Below are 15,450 nucleotides of genomic sequence, written 5' to 3'. Positions count from 1 at the left end.
AGGAAGAGAAATTATCTAAGCTTCAGAGGGGGTGTGTAACTTGCCCAAGGTTACACAGTAAGTAGGAACCAAAGCAGTGCTTTCCTCACCACCCTGTGACCCCTGAGATCCCTCCTCCTTGAGTTGCTGTCAGGGCAGGGGCGCAGAGGGTTCGGTAGAGCCCTCCGAGAGGACAGCCTTTGGGTTTCTGTGCCAGGGCTGGAATCTATGGCTACATCTGGGAGCCACAGGAAGGGCTGGGACGGGAGCTCTTGCTGGAGCTCAGGAAAGGAAGCAGGCAGGGCTTCAGGGAACAAAGAAAATAAAGTTACAATCAAATTATCAGGTTCTTGGCCATTCGGTCTCTCTCCCCAGCTGCTTACCAGGGAAATATTCTCAGAAAATAGGAGATGGACAGCCAGGAAAAGGGGGTGGGAACGAGAAGGGAGCGGGAGAAGCTCACACATAGGGAAGCCAGTCTGTGCATTTCTGGGGATGTTTCAGTCTATTTTCGCATGTGTTTAAGTCCCTGGGCATTTCCTCTTGGTTCATCCCTTTGTGTTGTGCTTCAGTCTGTGAATACATAACCTGGGAGTGTACCTCTCTGTATATGTCCGTGTACAACCATGGAAGGTTTCCTGTACACACGCTCACGTGTGTCTTGCATGCAGCTCTGCCCACTCCACGTATGCTGGTGTGTGTGCATGCACTTTGTTCTATGGCAATGTGTGTGCCCTTATGATGTCCCTGTGCCTGGGTCCTTGCATCTGCCTGTTTCTGTGCATTTGTCTGGGGCCTTTGTACTTTGAGGTTTGGGGTAGAAGAAACTTTAATTCCCCCCCTTTTAACCAATCCGAGCTGGCCAGGAAAGGGGGAAGGGGAGGCATGAGGAGGCAGCCACTTTTCTCTCTAACTTTTTTCATCTTGGAAGGGGAGAGACAGCAGTCGCCCAGGGACTCGCTGATAGGATTTCTCCCTGGCTGTCCCAGGTCCAACAGCAATGCTACTCAGAGAAGGGGTGGGAGAAAGGGCTGGAGAGGGGAGACTAGAGCTGAAGGGCCCCTCCTCTTCACTCCTCCTTGGCATGGGAGAAGCCAGGAGACAGATGGGAGAGAAGGGAAGATATGAAAGAGAAATACTTTAGGGTCAGTGAATTTTTCTTTTCTACCCTTATTGTTAAAACATTACTCATCTCTTGGAACAGGGGATCCCAGGTGAAGGGGGACCTTCGACCCTTGAAAACCAGGTATTTTGGGAACAGGGTTCAGAGGAGTTTTTGCAGAGGCCTGAAGCCCGTCCCCACACACTGGTCCCAGCCTCCTACCTTCCACCCCAGTCCCCTCTAGGCACCATACCCGCCTCCACCTCCTCCCAGGACAAATGAGCCCTGGCAAGGAAAGAGTTATCCCAGGTGAATTAGGGGTGGGAAACACCTGCAAGATGCTTCTCTGAAGGAAGAGGCTTCAGTGGTCCCAAGGACAGAAAGCTGGGAGGAGATCTGCCACCACTACAACGGCAAGAGTTGAGGTTAGATGCCAGACAGAACTAGAAAGCTGATTATCGGATCAGGGGAGGAGAGAGAGTGGGTGTATCATCACCTCCTTGGAAGCAAGAAGTCAGTGTATGTCTTCTCTGGCCCCTCCCCGCTCTACCCACATCCTTTATAAGTTCTGGGGAAGTCCTTGATCTCTAAGGCCTCATCTACACAGGCCTCAGCTACCCGGATAACATTCCATTGACTCTGGATACAGTCCCAGAGGCAAGTTCAGGCATCCAAACTCAAGTGAGGCTTGGAGCTGAGTAATCAGCTGCTCGGGCTATGCAGACATTTTGTCGGGGGAACAGCCAGCTCCGCACCCCACCTTGCAGGGCAGATGTGTGGTGGGGGAGGGGCGGTCTGTCACTCGGTCTTCCCAGCCCCCTCCCACCACCGCAAGCTCCCTCTTCCCACCTGCAAGTAATTTGGCCAATGGGAGGGCAGTTCAGATGGCAGTGTGGAATCCCTCTAGATCTGTGTGTGATTGGTGGGGAAGGGGCTGACTCCTTCCCCCCAGACCCAGTGTGCCCTTCTCCTCTTCACAGCGGCAAATTACTTGTAATTATCTCGCATTGAAAGCCTTCAGGAGCTGCTCCCAAAATTGCTTTAATTGAATTAATTGAATCTCATTTTGTTGGGGGAGAGATGGGGGACATGTCTTAAAATAGCACATGGGGAGAGGGCAGGACAGCTCCCAGTCAGCTTTCCTGTGGCTAAGACCCGTGCAGGTGAGAGAGTGGGCTCCAGGCTCAGCTGCTTCTAGATCCCGGCGCTTTTGCATTTAGGTCCTCGCCTGTGTCCTGCCTCTCAAAGGTGATGACCCGGGATGTGTGGAGTTCTCTAGTCTCCAGCCCCTTTTCTCCTCCTTGCCCTGAGGGGGCAGGTGGGCTGGAGGCAGGAGGTGAATGGATGGCCGTGGCAGTATGAATTCAGCATCGCTGTGACCTCTCCTCTTCGATAATCACACAGCAGCTACGAACACCACTTATTAAGTGCTTACTATGCTCCAGGTACCATGTCAAGCATGTTACAAGCACCATCTCATTTCATCATCACGACCGCACTGGGAAGCAGGTCCTATTAGTGTTCCCATCTTAGGGGGGAGAGAAAGGAGGCGGAGAGAGAGGTTAAGCAACTTTCCAAAAGTCACACAGAAGAGCAGGACTCTTTGGAGGCCAAAACCCCAGTTCTAAACCATTCAGTAGTGTCCCCCCTGCCTTACTGACCCAATTTTCCCAGCGGGGTGTCCTCACAGGAAGAAACCACAGCCTCCCTTTCTGCAGCTCCAGTGGTTTGTGGGAAGGGAATGGGGTACCTCTTCCACTGGGGTTCATTTCCATCAGCAGTCAGGAGCCCAGGGAAACAGGACCAGCTCCCAAGTGGACAAGGGTTCCTGTTTCCACTGAAAAGGGAGGATGGATGGGTGTAGGGAAGAGGGGGCACCGTCAGCTCAGCTGGCCGCTGGCTGGAAGAGTAATTACACTCCTTCTGCTACTGAAGTTTACAATCTGGGCTGTTGTTTTAACGATGCGACTCTTGTCGGGCTGTCCAATTAATCTCGCCTTTGGAGGTTTTCCGAGATGGAGCGGTAGATCTTATCTCAGGTCTGTGGAAAGAAGAGTGCAACCTGCCGTGGGAGGGAACAGCTGCCTTGAGGACCTGTGGCCTTCAGAGAAGACCCAGAGGAGGAATCTGGGGCTGGGACTACCAAGAGAGCCGGTGGAGATGGGGTGGGTGGCGAGGGGCAGGAGAAGGCATCGGTGGGGAGGAAGAGGAAGGCGTTTCTCTTCCTGACATCCTCATTCCTCACTGCTCCTAGAGCTTGTCTTTGACCCACCCTGTGCCATTTGCCACCCCCAGGAGACCCCTCCATGTGTATTTTGGGGAATGGGGGTGGCCGCTGACACATAACAGGGCCTAGGAGGGGCTGATTGCAGCCCTTTTGAGGTGGGGGGCTCCCACTGACTCTCATAACCCCTCTCCCCTACATAAGACTCCAATTTGGGCTTCTCTGTGGCCAGCCTGGGTTGGTGAGAAGTGCCTGGGTGGGCTTTCTAGTTTGCTTGGGAACGGGTTTAGGTAGTAAGAGGGAAGCTTGACTTGGGAGCTTCTAGTCTGGAACTGGAGGCCCCTCCCCCAAGGCCTCCGGCCAGGTTTTTTTGTGTGTGTGTGTGTGTGTGTGTGTGTGTGTGTGTTGACTATGCCCTCACTGCCCTCTGTACTTCCCTTAGCCTGGCACTTCACACAAGTGGCTGGTCATTGTCTGGCCTCTGTTAGCCCACAGGGTCTGCCTAGGTCACCTTGATATCCCCAGGATCTAACACAGAGCAGCGGCTCTACAAATGTTCGTTGGATGGAGAAGTCCAGTTCCTTCTGGGGTTTTCCTTCTCCTCTCCCTCCTGCTCCCCCTTCCACTAGGTGAATTGGGGCCTTTCCACCCCAAGGAGCTCACTTCTCCCAGGGGAGGACTGGACTGGGTCAGTAGGTGTGGCCTCCCCCAAGGTGAGCAGGTGCTCTCCCTGGGCTGAAGGTGGGCACAGGGGGCTGTGAAGTGCCTGGCTCCCTCCAGAACTGGGCCAGGAGAGAATTTGCTGTGAGGATCACTCAGACTTTGATCGTTCCCTGTATTAGCATCTTCTGGTTTCACACTGGAGTGTCTGAAAATATGGATATTACTAGAACATTCCAGAGCTAGAACCGGATAGCCAGTTAGTGGTAGAGGAGGATCCAGTGCCTCCGGTTCAGTGCTGGAAGGGTCAGGTGGGAGAGAAGAGAAAGCTGAGCAGAAGTCATGAGACGAACATACCTCGCAGCCAAGGCCCAGGCTTCTGTACAGACTTTAATCTCTGGATGCTTATGATATGGGGGCTGGTAAGAGCTTGGGGGGCTGCTAGTCAGACTGGTTATAAATACGAGCAGTTCTATTCGACAGAGACAGCTGTGAGGAGCTAAACTGCTGGGCTCACCCCACCTATTTGGGGGCATCTCTACCTACACTTGTCCCCATTCTCCCCAAAGTGTTACCCTGCTGGCTTCCAGAGAGTGTGTGCATGTGGGTTTGTTTAGGTATTGAGTAGGAAACAGGCTCTTAATAATAAATACTAGATGGGTAATTGGGTCCATTATCTACTCATAGTGGGTAGACATGGGGAAAAGGGGCTTTTTTAGGAAGAGGGTAAAAATTACCCATAGGCGCACAAAACTCTGCTCCATCCCACCTACATCAGAGGATGGTGAGTAGGTGTATCAGTTACGGGGGGAAAATCAGGAAAAATCAGTGGGTGGGTCTCGATGGCGGTCAACTTGGAGACTCTGGGTGTCCACTTCACTTCTGCTTTTACGCACCCGTGGGTTGGGCAGGGCCCAAGGCACACAAAGAGAAAAAACACTCAGTGTTTGTTGCTGGTTGAACCCCAGGCTGTGGTGGGGCTGCAGTCCTTTCAAGGAGGAGTGGCAAGACTAGGGGTCCTGGGAAGTCTGAACTCCAGCCAATGAGTCTCTCTCCAGAGCCTCTGACCAGCTGGAGGGAAGGTGTCCAGTCCTTGGTGGTGGTGGGGGGCAATGGCCAAGGCTGTCTGGGTTATGAGGCAAGGAGGAAAGGACTCCACCCCATCCTTTTTCTCCTCTACCTCCTCCTCCTCCTCCTGAGAAAACCCATCTGGGTCTGGCTTCCTCCTGGCCCAGGAGGGGTGCAGGTGGGCTGGGTCCTGCCTGGGCGCTATAGGAGGGCTGGGAGCCTGACCTGCACTTCCCCAGATTCACATCATCTGAGGTGGAACCAGGACATCAGGGGAGTGATGCTGATACCAGGCTCCGAAGTTGTTGCCATAGCCACTGGCGGGCAGGGCCCCTGCCTTGGGTAGATCCCAGGGGGATGGAAGGGGTGGGGAACAGGGAGACAGGGAGGGGGACCTCCCAGGGAAGTCCCCTTCCTGTCTCCCAGAGTTCTGCTTCAGGAGCTTCTTGTACTTGGAACGTTTGTTCTGAAACCAGATCTTTACCTACGGGGAGAAAAGGGGAAAGAATGGAAGGTCAGGAGGACTGTGCCTGTGGAAGGGAGTGACGAAGGGAAAGGGACCCCGCGGGAGGGAGCCGTCCTGGGAGAAGAGCAGAAGTTGGGAACATCTGCTCCAGCCCTCCATAAGCTCCTGAAGGCCCTGAGTTCCTGCATCTGAGTTAGAACACAGTTCTCCCAGTTCATTCCCCCAATTTCCTGGGGGCCAGCTAGAACTGTGAAAACAGGGCTTGGGGGCTCATGAGTCGTTCACACCCGAGGGTGAGTTCCCAGAGAACACACTTGGGGAGGGCTAGCAGGCAGGAAGGATGGGACTGGCCCCACCTGTGTCTGGGTGAGGCCAAGCTGCGCGGCCAGCTGGGCCCTCTCGGGCAGAGCCAGGTATTGCGTGTGCTGGAAACGCTGGTTCAGGCGCTGCAGCTGCAGACTCGAATAGATGGTCCTCGGCTTCCGGAGCTTCTTGGTCGAGGCCTGCGGGCGCCGCTCCGAGGGCTCCGGGGACAGCGGCGGCTTCTCGGACTCTGGGGGGCGGCCCGAGACGATGTGTGCACGCATAGAGGGGCTGACGCGCCGTCTCACGGCTCATCTGCATCTCGTTTGCATTCCGGCCACGGGTTAGCGAAAACTCGGGCTTGGGGCTCGGCCCTTCTCTACCTTCCGCTCCACCCTCCTTTCAAACCCCACACGTCCACTGTGTGCCACGTGGGACTAGCCGCAGTTCTTGCCCTCAGGGAGCTCCCACTCTTAACGCTCATGTGTCCCTAAGGGGGACCGCGTCACCGGCCGGAGCGAGGGTCGGGGCGGCGCCCAGCGGCGGGATGACAGAGTTCAGCCGCGTGCGGTGGCGCCAGCTTGGGGCGGGGCGGGGAAGAAGGGCTGGGTCGAGGGCTGGGCTGAGGCCAGGAGAGCAAGGGGGAAGGGCGTTCGGGACTGGGGGGAACTCAAAAGCATTGTTCGGAGACCCGAGACAGTGTCTGCGTGGCAGCCTCCCCGCTGCCGGAAAAGGGGTGGTCAGAGGGGCCCGGCAGAGTGGGCCTTGAACGCCAGGATGAGCAGCCCTCCCAGCTTCAGAGTATGGAAAGTGCCCCAGGGTTTGCCATCACCTCCCCTATTGTAAGGGCCTCCCTCTCCTGAGGCACAGCCTCCAGAAGAGTGACCATCTCTTCCATCCGCCAAGGCTGGCTGGCTAGAGTAGTGGCTTTCAGGGGCCCTAGAAGCCCGGTGGTGCAAGGCAGCCCCCTCCTCCGCCCGGCCGCACCCACGGAGGGGTTCCCGGCTAGCAAGGAAGGTGACCGGGGTTCGGAGAGAGCGCAGCGCCGGCAGCGCAGGCCCTCTGGGTCGCTGCTGGATCGCGCTTGCGGTGCCGCCGCGGGAGATCTGGTCACCTCCTGCCTCCCGGCCCAGCCTCTTGAGGAATCTCGGTCTGGGAACAGCTCGGCCCCGGGATGGGGGTGGGCGAGGGGTTCCCCTCTTCCGATCCGGGAGGCCCCAACTACGCCACTCTACGGGGACATTGGGACCATTCGTGTAGAGAGCAGTGTTGGGGAGGACGGAGCGGCCGAAATGCCCGCGGGCTTAGGGTTCGTTGCATTCCTCGCAGGGCTGCCGGCCGACCTCAGTCGACAGAGCGCTGCGCCCGGGTGCCCAGACGCAGCGGGGGTCCGACCGCGTCCCCCACCCCCTTCCTCCGGTCGGGCTCACTCCGCCCTTCAGGTTCCACGCCCTCGACCGGCCACGGTGACCCTGTGCCTTCACCTCCCCCGCATCCCTCACCCTTGGCCTCAGGCGCTGCGGGCTTCTCAGATCCACCCCCCTCGACCCCCGCCTCAGCCAATTCCCAGAAAAACCGTTGGGTTTCCGCTCCCGCCCGCGCCTGTCGGGCCTCCCCTGCTTAGACCCGGCTGCTCGCCGCCCCGGCGACCACTCGTGCCTCTCTGGCTGCGTGAAACAATTCGGACCGTGAGGCAGAGCTAGCGGGGAGCCTACCCCAGCTGCTAAGCTCTCAAAGCCCTCCGCGCCCTAACTCTTCCCCCGACCCTTCCCAGTTCCTTTCCCGACAGCTGCTTTCTCCACAGCAGTTGCAGAAGTCACGACTGGATCTGCCCAGGTCTTGATTCAGGAGCCCAAGGGCCTCCCTTGGACCATAGCGGCACCTGCCTGCTCATCGGGGTGGTGGCACGCAGCTCACTTGGAGCCAAACCTCTCCCTGAGGCTGGGGTGGACAAGAGTGGCGGCAAAAGGAAGACCCCCCAAGCCCTCTCTCACACCCCAATCATTTAATCTAGAGTGAGCCCAATGCCCCAGTTTCAGTAGGTAAATGCTATAATCTAATCTAAGGACATGTGTGGTTTTCGTTGGATCCGGGGAAACTTTGTAAAGAAAAGGAACCTTCCGCTCTCTTGTCCTTAAACCAGGAAAAGGGAAGACAAGAGTGTAGAAGACAGAACTGAAAATACCAACCCCAATTCCAAGAATTCTCTTAAGGACAAAGTTATCTTATTCCCACCCCACTAAACAGACACACACGCACACACAAATGTACCACATTAGCATATACCGAAGAGAAGAGGCCAAGGGATTCGTTTTTTAGAAACTAGATCATTTGTAGAAACACCCCCTCCCCAACTGCTCCTCTTCCAACCACAGACCCAGAAGCGGGAAAGAGGCAGCCCCAGTTCTAGCACAGAAGGCAGTTAACTTTTGGGTGCTTTGAGGAAGTTCCCTAAAATCCTCTTTTCTGGCAAGCGCCAAGCCTGGAAAACAGTCTGTGTCCTTGACCCATGCACACCCTTTCTTTGGACCTCAGTTTGCCCATCTCTACATTAAGAAGCTCCTAAATCTCTAGGGTCACTTCTGGCTCTGATGTTTATGAACTCATGTGTCTCAGCAGAGCAACAAGGGAAGGGAGGGAGACATCTTGGTCCTGGCTGAGTCCAGCTAAGTCACCCAGTGGATGTGCATCCTTAGAGGAAACTGTGCCAAGGACAATTGTGGGGTAATTAGGTGGGGACAGGGAGTGCAGGGGAACTGAGCTCTAAACCCAAGCCACTACAGATGGATGTATGTACTGTGTTGCATGGGTACAGCCTGTGCAAGGCCCAGGACCAGGAAGACTAGCCAGCTCCCTGGCTTCTTTGAGGCCTTCCAGTGAGCGCTTTCTTAGGAGCTCAGAGTTGCTCCAGGCAATGTAACTGGGGCCTGACCTACCCCAAAGGCAAGGGATGGAGATAACAGGAATGGCCAGTTCCTTTGGCTGGAAGGCTGAGATCTACTAGGAGAGACTGCCTGACCCACCTGTGGCTACATTCTTAGAACAATGGGTAGTAGGATTTAGCCTCAGATTCTACCAGGTCAGCTTTTGGTCTCGGTCTGGCACATTCGGGTGCCAGCTGGGGAGAGGGGGAGGGGCCCCGAATAAACCCCCACTTCTACTGCCCTCCAGCTGGGACCTGATTTCTACTTATCAGGCTGTGGCTTGAGCACTGCTTTATGAGACAAGAACGCGGAGAGGGGCGACATGGAGGAGAGAAGGAGTGCATGATGGAGAGAATCCTAGGGAAGGGGCTAGGCACCTACACCCACATCTGGATTGTTTCAGTTTTCCGTTATAAGTAGGTACACAACCCTGCTGCTCCAAGGGGGTGGGGTAGGGAGCCCTGCCACCCGCCTTCACATAACTGCAAATCGAAACCAGGTCGGTCTTGAAAGGAGACCTAGATCAACTCGCCCCCGCCCCTCCCCCTCCCCCCTGTCTCCCGCCCCATCCCTTCGCCCTCCCCCCAACCCCAGATCCCGTGGAATCTGAGTAAGGTCTGAATCCCGCCAGCTGCGCCCAACCAGGCGAGGGCGAAGTTCAGGGGCTCACTGGAGCAGGACCCCGGAGGTGGGAAGAGCCGCTGCGGCCGTACTTACCTGGCTCCCGCTCTTGATGAGACTGCTGAGACGGCGCCGTGGGTAGCTGGCAGGGCAGGTAGGAGTCTCCGGGGGTCGCCGGCCCAGGGTAGGGATAGGGCAGGACGTGGCCATACGGCCCAGAATAGGGCAAATCGGAGGCGGCTGCGGTTGCGGGGGACAGGCCAAGCTGGTAGGCAGCCACTACCGATGGGACGGGGGCGATGTCCGGGAAGACGGCTTTGGAGGCGTCCGGGCCAGGGAGCGGGCAGGGCAAAGAGGTCATTGCGGCCGGGGCCGGGGCCGAAGGGCCTAGGCCATGGCCCCGCACGGAGTCCGCTCCCTCCGCCAACTCTCTCTTTTCGGAGCCTCGGGCGTTGGAGCCCCCAGTCAGCCTCCCCCACACTTATCCTGGGGAAAGTGTCTCTCTGCGCCTCATCCAGCGTGTAGGGAAATTCAGAACCGGGAGATGGGAGGAGAGCGGTGCGCACGGCCCAGGCCCAGCCATCTCGGAATCAGCTCCGAGAGGGATGCCGGGGTTGCAAGGCGATTGGGGCAGTCCGATCATAACCGCAGAAACGCAAGGAAGTTGACAGGGCCGCGAAGCCTTGGCGGAGGCGCTGCGGCTGCGGGGGCGCAAGGAACCTGCGGTCGCGCTCTCCGACTCTGGGGGATCTGCGCGACGGTTGTGATCCCGCCGCCACGGACCTGCAGAGGAGTCGAGACCAGCCAGCTAGCCCCGCAGCTTATTCAGCGCGTCGGAATGCGTCGCTGCCGAGCGCCGGCAGTTTGTTGGTAAACAGATGCCGGGTCGGAGGCGGTACCGCCCGGAGCCCAGCCGGCCTGCACGCGCGCGGCGCGCACACGCCAGCAGGGCGCCCTTGGCCTGGCACGCCGCGACCGCCGCGATTGAGCCTCACCGCCCCTGTCGCTTCCGCTTCCGGCAGGGGCCAGGGTTTGGTTGCGACACCGCAGCTCCGCAGGCCCCCGAGGCCGAAGGAGGGGTCCGCCGTCTGAGCTTCTGCCAGTGCGGCGCCCCGCCTTTCCTGGCGCCGCTTGAGACTGAAGCCTCGCACGAAGCCGGACAAAATCCGAAAGTGGGAGGCAAGTCCAGTTTGATGGCTCCTCGGAGGGCGTAGGAAATACGGCAAGCCGGGCTCCGTGGCCAAATCTTCCAGTCTGTGTACAGGGCTTTCCTCTAAGATCTTGGTGGGTGGGTGTCTCTGTGGCCACAGATACACAACTACACAGAGACTCCATTCAAATACAACAGATGCACTAGCGTTTACCAGCACACAGGTGTCTACAACGATGTTCACATTAGCATCCCTCCGTGAACAGAAGTTCATTTATGGATCTGCAAATGCAGAGCACAGACTGTGGTGTGTACACACCTACACACCCAAAGATGAATAGCAACACCCCTGAATAAAAGCACTATGGTTGTCTTACACAGACCCACGACAGACCCAAACTGTTGGTGCACGCTCTAAAATACAGAAAACCCAACCATATAAACATTTATGTACTTGTATGCATCTTAGGAGAACACCAGTCCGTACACATTTAGGCTGCTCCGTGTTAGCGGACAGTTACCCCGCCCAGAAACCTGTCAGTCCTCACAGACTCCCCAACATACATACAAACCCTCTGTCACTAGAATGTGCAGATAATTCGTGTTTGTACACACATGTGCTCTCGTTATCAGGGTGCAGAGTGAAGGCAGCAGTCTTAGAATTGGGGAGTAGGAGAGGACAACAGAGAAAGAGGGAAGCTTAGAAGAGTAAGAGAAGGCACTCGGGGGTGGGGGTAGCCAGGAGAGACAGAGAGATTTGGAAGGGTGTGCAGTCAAGTGTCCTGAGGGAAGGAAGAGCAAGTCGGCATCAAATTGGATGCCCTGCTGGAATGTATAGAGGTGAATTTTCCCAAGAAACCACTCCTCTGGCACCTGACTCTGAGTCCTCTCGCCTGAAGTCTTGGAGCTTCAGGAGAAGGAACTCTGTGAGGGAGCCCCCTCCCTGGATATCTGGAACCCACTTCCCTCTCATCCAACAGGGTGTGCAGGGTTTGCACGGTTGAGAAATGCTATTTCCACGTGGGATCACCCTTCCCCCTTTGTTACCCAACTCTAGCCATGCCACCACCACCTCCTTAGAGCTGGGGCTAAGAACTTACAGGGATATCACCTTCCAAATCTTCCTTCCTGCCACCACCATTTTCCTCTGGAGAGAGGCAGCCACACAACAGTTCCATGATGGGTTTCAAGGACTGCATTTGAGCATGCACCAAAGGAAGAGAACGCTCTCTGAGGTGGGGTGGGCCGTCAGGGAAGCTTTCACAAAAGAGGTGCTTTTGAGGTGGAACTTAAAGTTTGGGTTGCAGGACTCTTCCTCCCAGGGCCATGTACACAGAGTCCTTTCCATGCTAGACCTAGCAAGAAAGGGCAGGGTCAGCTTTTCCAGAGGCCCCTAAAGCAGTGACTTTGGGCATCCTCCAAAGCCAGGCGACCCATAGTGAGAGCATCTCCTAAGCTCAGGGGGCGTGGCTGGACTCATGCAGGATCTTCACTTCCACGTACCAGTAGGAAACATGCTGCAGCCCTCTAGAATTTATGAAGCACGCTCACAGCATACAAGCCTTGTGTATCTTCACCAAAAACCTGTGACGTGAGTACTGTTATTATCCCCAGTTTACAGACGAGGAAACCTCTGCTTCCATCACCACCTCCCTCTTCAGGGCTCCCTCTTCCCACATGCTGGAGGGTGTGGGGCTGCGACACCTCTTTGGGAAACTTCGTGGTCTCCTCAGATGCAGAATCCCCAGGGAGTGGTCCCCTCCAACAGGTGCCACATCTCACCAACTTTGGAGACTGGAGGGACAGTGGGGAAAGGTGGAAGGGATAGGCACGGGGGCTAGGAAGGGCTGTAAATCTGAGTTTGATCAGAAGGAAAGGGAGGGCGAGACTGAGAGGCCTGAGGCCTGGGTTCCCATCCCAGCTCAGCCACGAGCTGGCTGGCTGTGATAGCCTGGGTCAGCCATTTACAGTCTCTCAGACTTATTTTATCCAATAAAATGAGGGAGCTGCGCTCAAGACCTCCAAGCCATTGCCATTTGCTTTAGAATGAATTGCAAAACCCAAAATCCCAAAACATAATAAAACCAAGATGAAGGAGAAGGGGGAGTTGGAGGAGGGGAGGAAGGAAGGCAGGCAAAACATAGGAACTGTCTCCTGTCACTACCAATACCTCAACCCACTGTTTGTCACAAAAGCCAGAAGTGGCTCTCCCAGCTCTTTCTCACGCGGGTCTTCTCCCTTAGCGAAAAGGGGCCAGCTTGGAGAGCCCCAGCACCGAAGTGAGGGTCTGGGAGCCGACAGTGAGGCGGGGTCCCGAGTGGGGGACACGGCGCCGCCGAGGTCTGGGGAGTCAGCCGAGGCTCGTGAGTGGACGTGAAAGATCCGTGCGGTGCACGGTGGTTTGCAGGCTCTTCGCAGCCGCCCGGCAAGCGCAATCCCACCCGATTCGGTATTGATTCTTGGCTCAGAATAAGCGCCCAAGGCGGTGGGACGTATGCCTCACTTGCAGTTCCCCCGAATTCGGACTCTGCCCTGAAGACGGGAGCTCCATCCGAACGAGTGCCCCTTCCCGACACCCCAGACACCTGGTGGGTTCAGGGCTCACAGCACAGTCCCTGGACTCGGTACCGGACGGACCGCGCGCTTCTGAGCAAAGTGGGGGGCGTTTGCGAGGGGAGCCGGGCGTCAGGTCTGCAACCTGGTGCAGGCTCTCCACGCAGCACCTGTGTGGATCTGCCCTGGGGAGTAGTTTCCATCGCGACTCCAGTCCAAGGCCCTTGGCGGCCATTGCGGGATTATCAGCTCCCTTTCTCCTTCATCCCACACACTGACCCCCGAAGGAAATTTTAGTTTAGTTTCGTCTGTTCTCCGTGGAATTTAAGTACGATTTGTCGGGGCTCTCGTAGTAACTCGGTTTGGGGAAACTTTGTGAATAATTCGGTTTGGCGGGGATGTGGGGGATGAGGAATCCTTCCTCCGCTGGGCGGGGAGCGAGGTGGTTAAGGACCCACCCTCTGTGAGGCCCACGAGGCCGCGGAAGGGGCAGTCTGTAGAGGCTCGCGAGCTCCGCCACACACACACTCGGATTTGACTCTTCCTGAGATGTGGATGAATTGTTGTCTCTTTTGTCCTTCGTGATGGAGCAGTGAATGAGCGCTGGCGCGGGCGGGGCGGCATGCTGGCTCCTGAGGTCACACTGCCCGCCCCGCCGCGCTCCGGGTGCGCTCACGTCCACGCTCCCGAGAGCTGTCTCTGTGATTGTCGTCCCCGCCTCATTTTCCAGATCACCTGGGAGAAGCTCCCAGGGAGGGGGAGGGGGAGGCCTTGGGGTCAGCGCCACCTCGAGGTCCGGGCATCGCGGGGCAGGCGGGCTCCGCACGAGGGTCTCCGGCTGACTCGGTCTTCAGCCACTCTCCCCACATCTTTCCTTTATTTCCAAATTTCACACCCGCTCCGGGAAACGTCTTCAGCTGGGGTTTGACTGAGACGTTTAAAGTACACACATATATAAAGTCACCAAACACATAAAAAACAAAACAAAACAAAACCATTAACCACTCTTGGACCAAATAACTCCCTACCCCCCCCCCCAAAAAAAAGAAAACGGTTAACAACAACAACAGCAAAAAAAAATGGAGAGGTTTTGAAGATGCGTTAGAGGCGCTGCCCTCAGCGATGAAGGAGCCATGCTCCTGGCTTTGGCCCCGGCCCCGCGCGGGAGCGGGAAACAGCCGGCTGGGGAGCGCGGGAGTTCTGGGCGGGTGTCCCAGAGCCGGTCTCGTCTGGCGGACAGACGGCGGGACGGCGCGCCGGATGCCCGCGGGGAGCGCGGAGAGCTGGCGGGAGGCCCCAAGGCCAGCCCGGCTGCAACGAATTCGCGCGCCCGGGAAGAAGGCATCTCGGCCGGTTTCTCCAGACCTTTCCAGACCCCTGTACAGAAACTAGGGCGTTCCGCCAGTCTCCGTCGCCCGACCCCGGAGGGAAGCCGCTGGTAGGACGTGGCTGGAAGGGGAACGAGCCTCTAGAGAGCACCGACGAAGAGGGTGCGTGCACGGGCGCACACCGACACACACTCCCATAACCCAACAGCCGCAGCGCTCACCCCGCAGGCCACCACGCCACACCAGCAACACACACACAACCACATCACGCCCACCACACAGGCACACGCGTGTTACTCAGTCCCATCCCTCTGGACCCCCTGGATCTGGCGGAAGGTCTAAGCAGTGGAGTTATTGGTTTCACTTTCTGACTCCGGGACTAGACCCTTTTCAGGTCCGGAGTGTTTTTCTTTCATAAGAAAAGGGTAGGTCCTGTCGCCGCGTCTCATCTGGGCTGCCGAGTCAGGGAGAAGCGGGACAGCCTTACCTCTGCTGGGCCCGGCCTGGGAGAACGAGGGGGATATTGCCTTGGGGGGTGTAGCGGGACCGTCACACGGTCGCCGCAGTCGCACCCGCACCCCCAAAGTGAGAGAAATAATCACAAGTACCAAAAATACCCCCCAAAACCAAACTCCGCAGCCTGGGTACCACCGCACTAGGCTCCAGGTGTCAGGCCTGGTGTGGGGGGAGGGTGGACGAGGTGGGAGGGTGAGAAGCAGCTCAGTCCCTGCCCCACTCTTCCCGGCTCTTCCAAACCCTGCCGCACCCGCCACAGCTAAGGGGAGCAGGGGCACGAAGCCGAGAGGAGGAGCCCGGCCCACTCCCATCTGTTCAAGGACGGGGAGGGGGCTCGCGCAGCTACTTCCGCCCACATCTACCCTCGTCGTCAATCACCCTCATTAATTCCCGTTGGAAAAGGATCACACACTAGAGGCTCATCACCTGCTGCCTGGAAAAGGCTGGAGGACACAGAAGTGGGCAGAGAGGGGGAGGGGTTTGTTCTTGCGGGACGGGGTGGGGGCTGCACTGGTCGTGGCCTCCAAGGGGAGCTGAACTGAGATGTGTTATCCTT

The 15,450-nt window shown here is 57.1% G+C and overlaps 1 protein-coding gene across 1 annotated transcript; it reads right to left on the bottom strand.

Moving 5' to 3' along the window:
• Window positions 1-4,958: 4,958 nt before the first annotated feature.
• DLX4 (distal-less homeobox 4) lies at window positions 4,959-9,708 on the bottom strand. The gene is made up of 4 exons (XM_024745389.1): window positions 9,470-9,708; window positions 6,518-6,566; window positions 5,856-6,050; window positions 4,959-5,517 (listed from the first exon to the last, which is right to left on the bottom strand). Exons 1-4 carry the CDS (start codon window positions 9,706-9,708, stop codon window positions 5,275-5,277), a joined length of 726 nt encoding a protein of 241 aa, XP_024601157.1. The 3' UTR covers window positions 4,959-5,274.
• Between the last annotated feature and the right edge of the window lie 5,742 nt (window positions 9,709-15,450).

This window comes from Neophocaena asiaeorientalis, unplaced genomic scaffold (assembly GCF_003031525.2).
Source record: "Neophocaena asiaeorientalis asiaeorientalis breed wild unplaced genomic scaffold, Neophocaena_asiaeorientalis_V1.1 scaffold1, whole genome shotgun sequence".
Classification (NCBI taxonomy): Eukaryota; Metazoa; Chordata; class Mammalia; order Artiodactyla; family Phocoenidae; genus Neophocaena; species Neophocaena asiaeorientalis.
The sequence above is the reverse complement of the archived record's forward strand: the minus strand, read 5'-3'. Positions and strand labels throughout refer to the sequence as shown.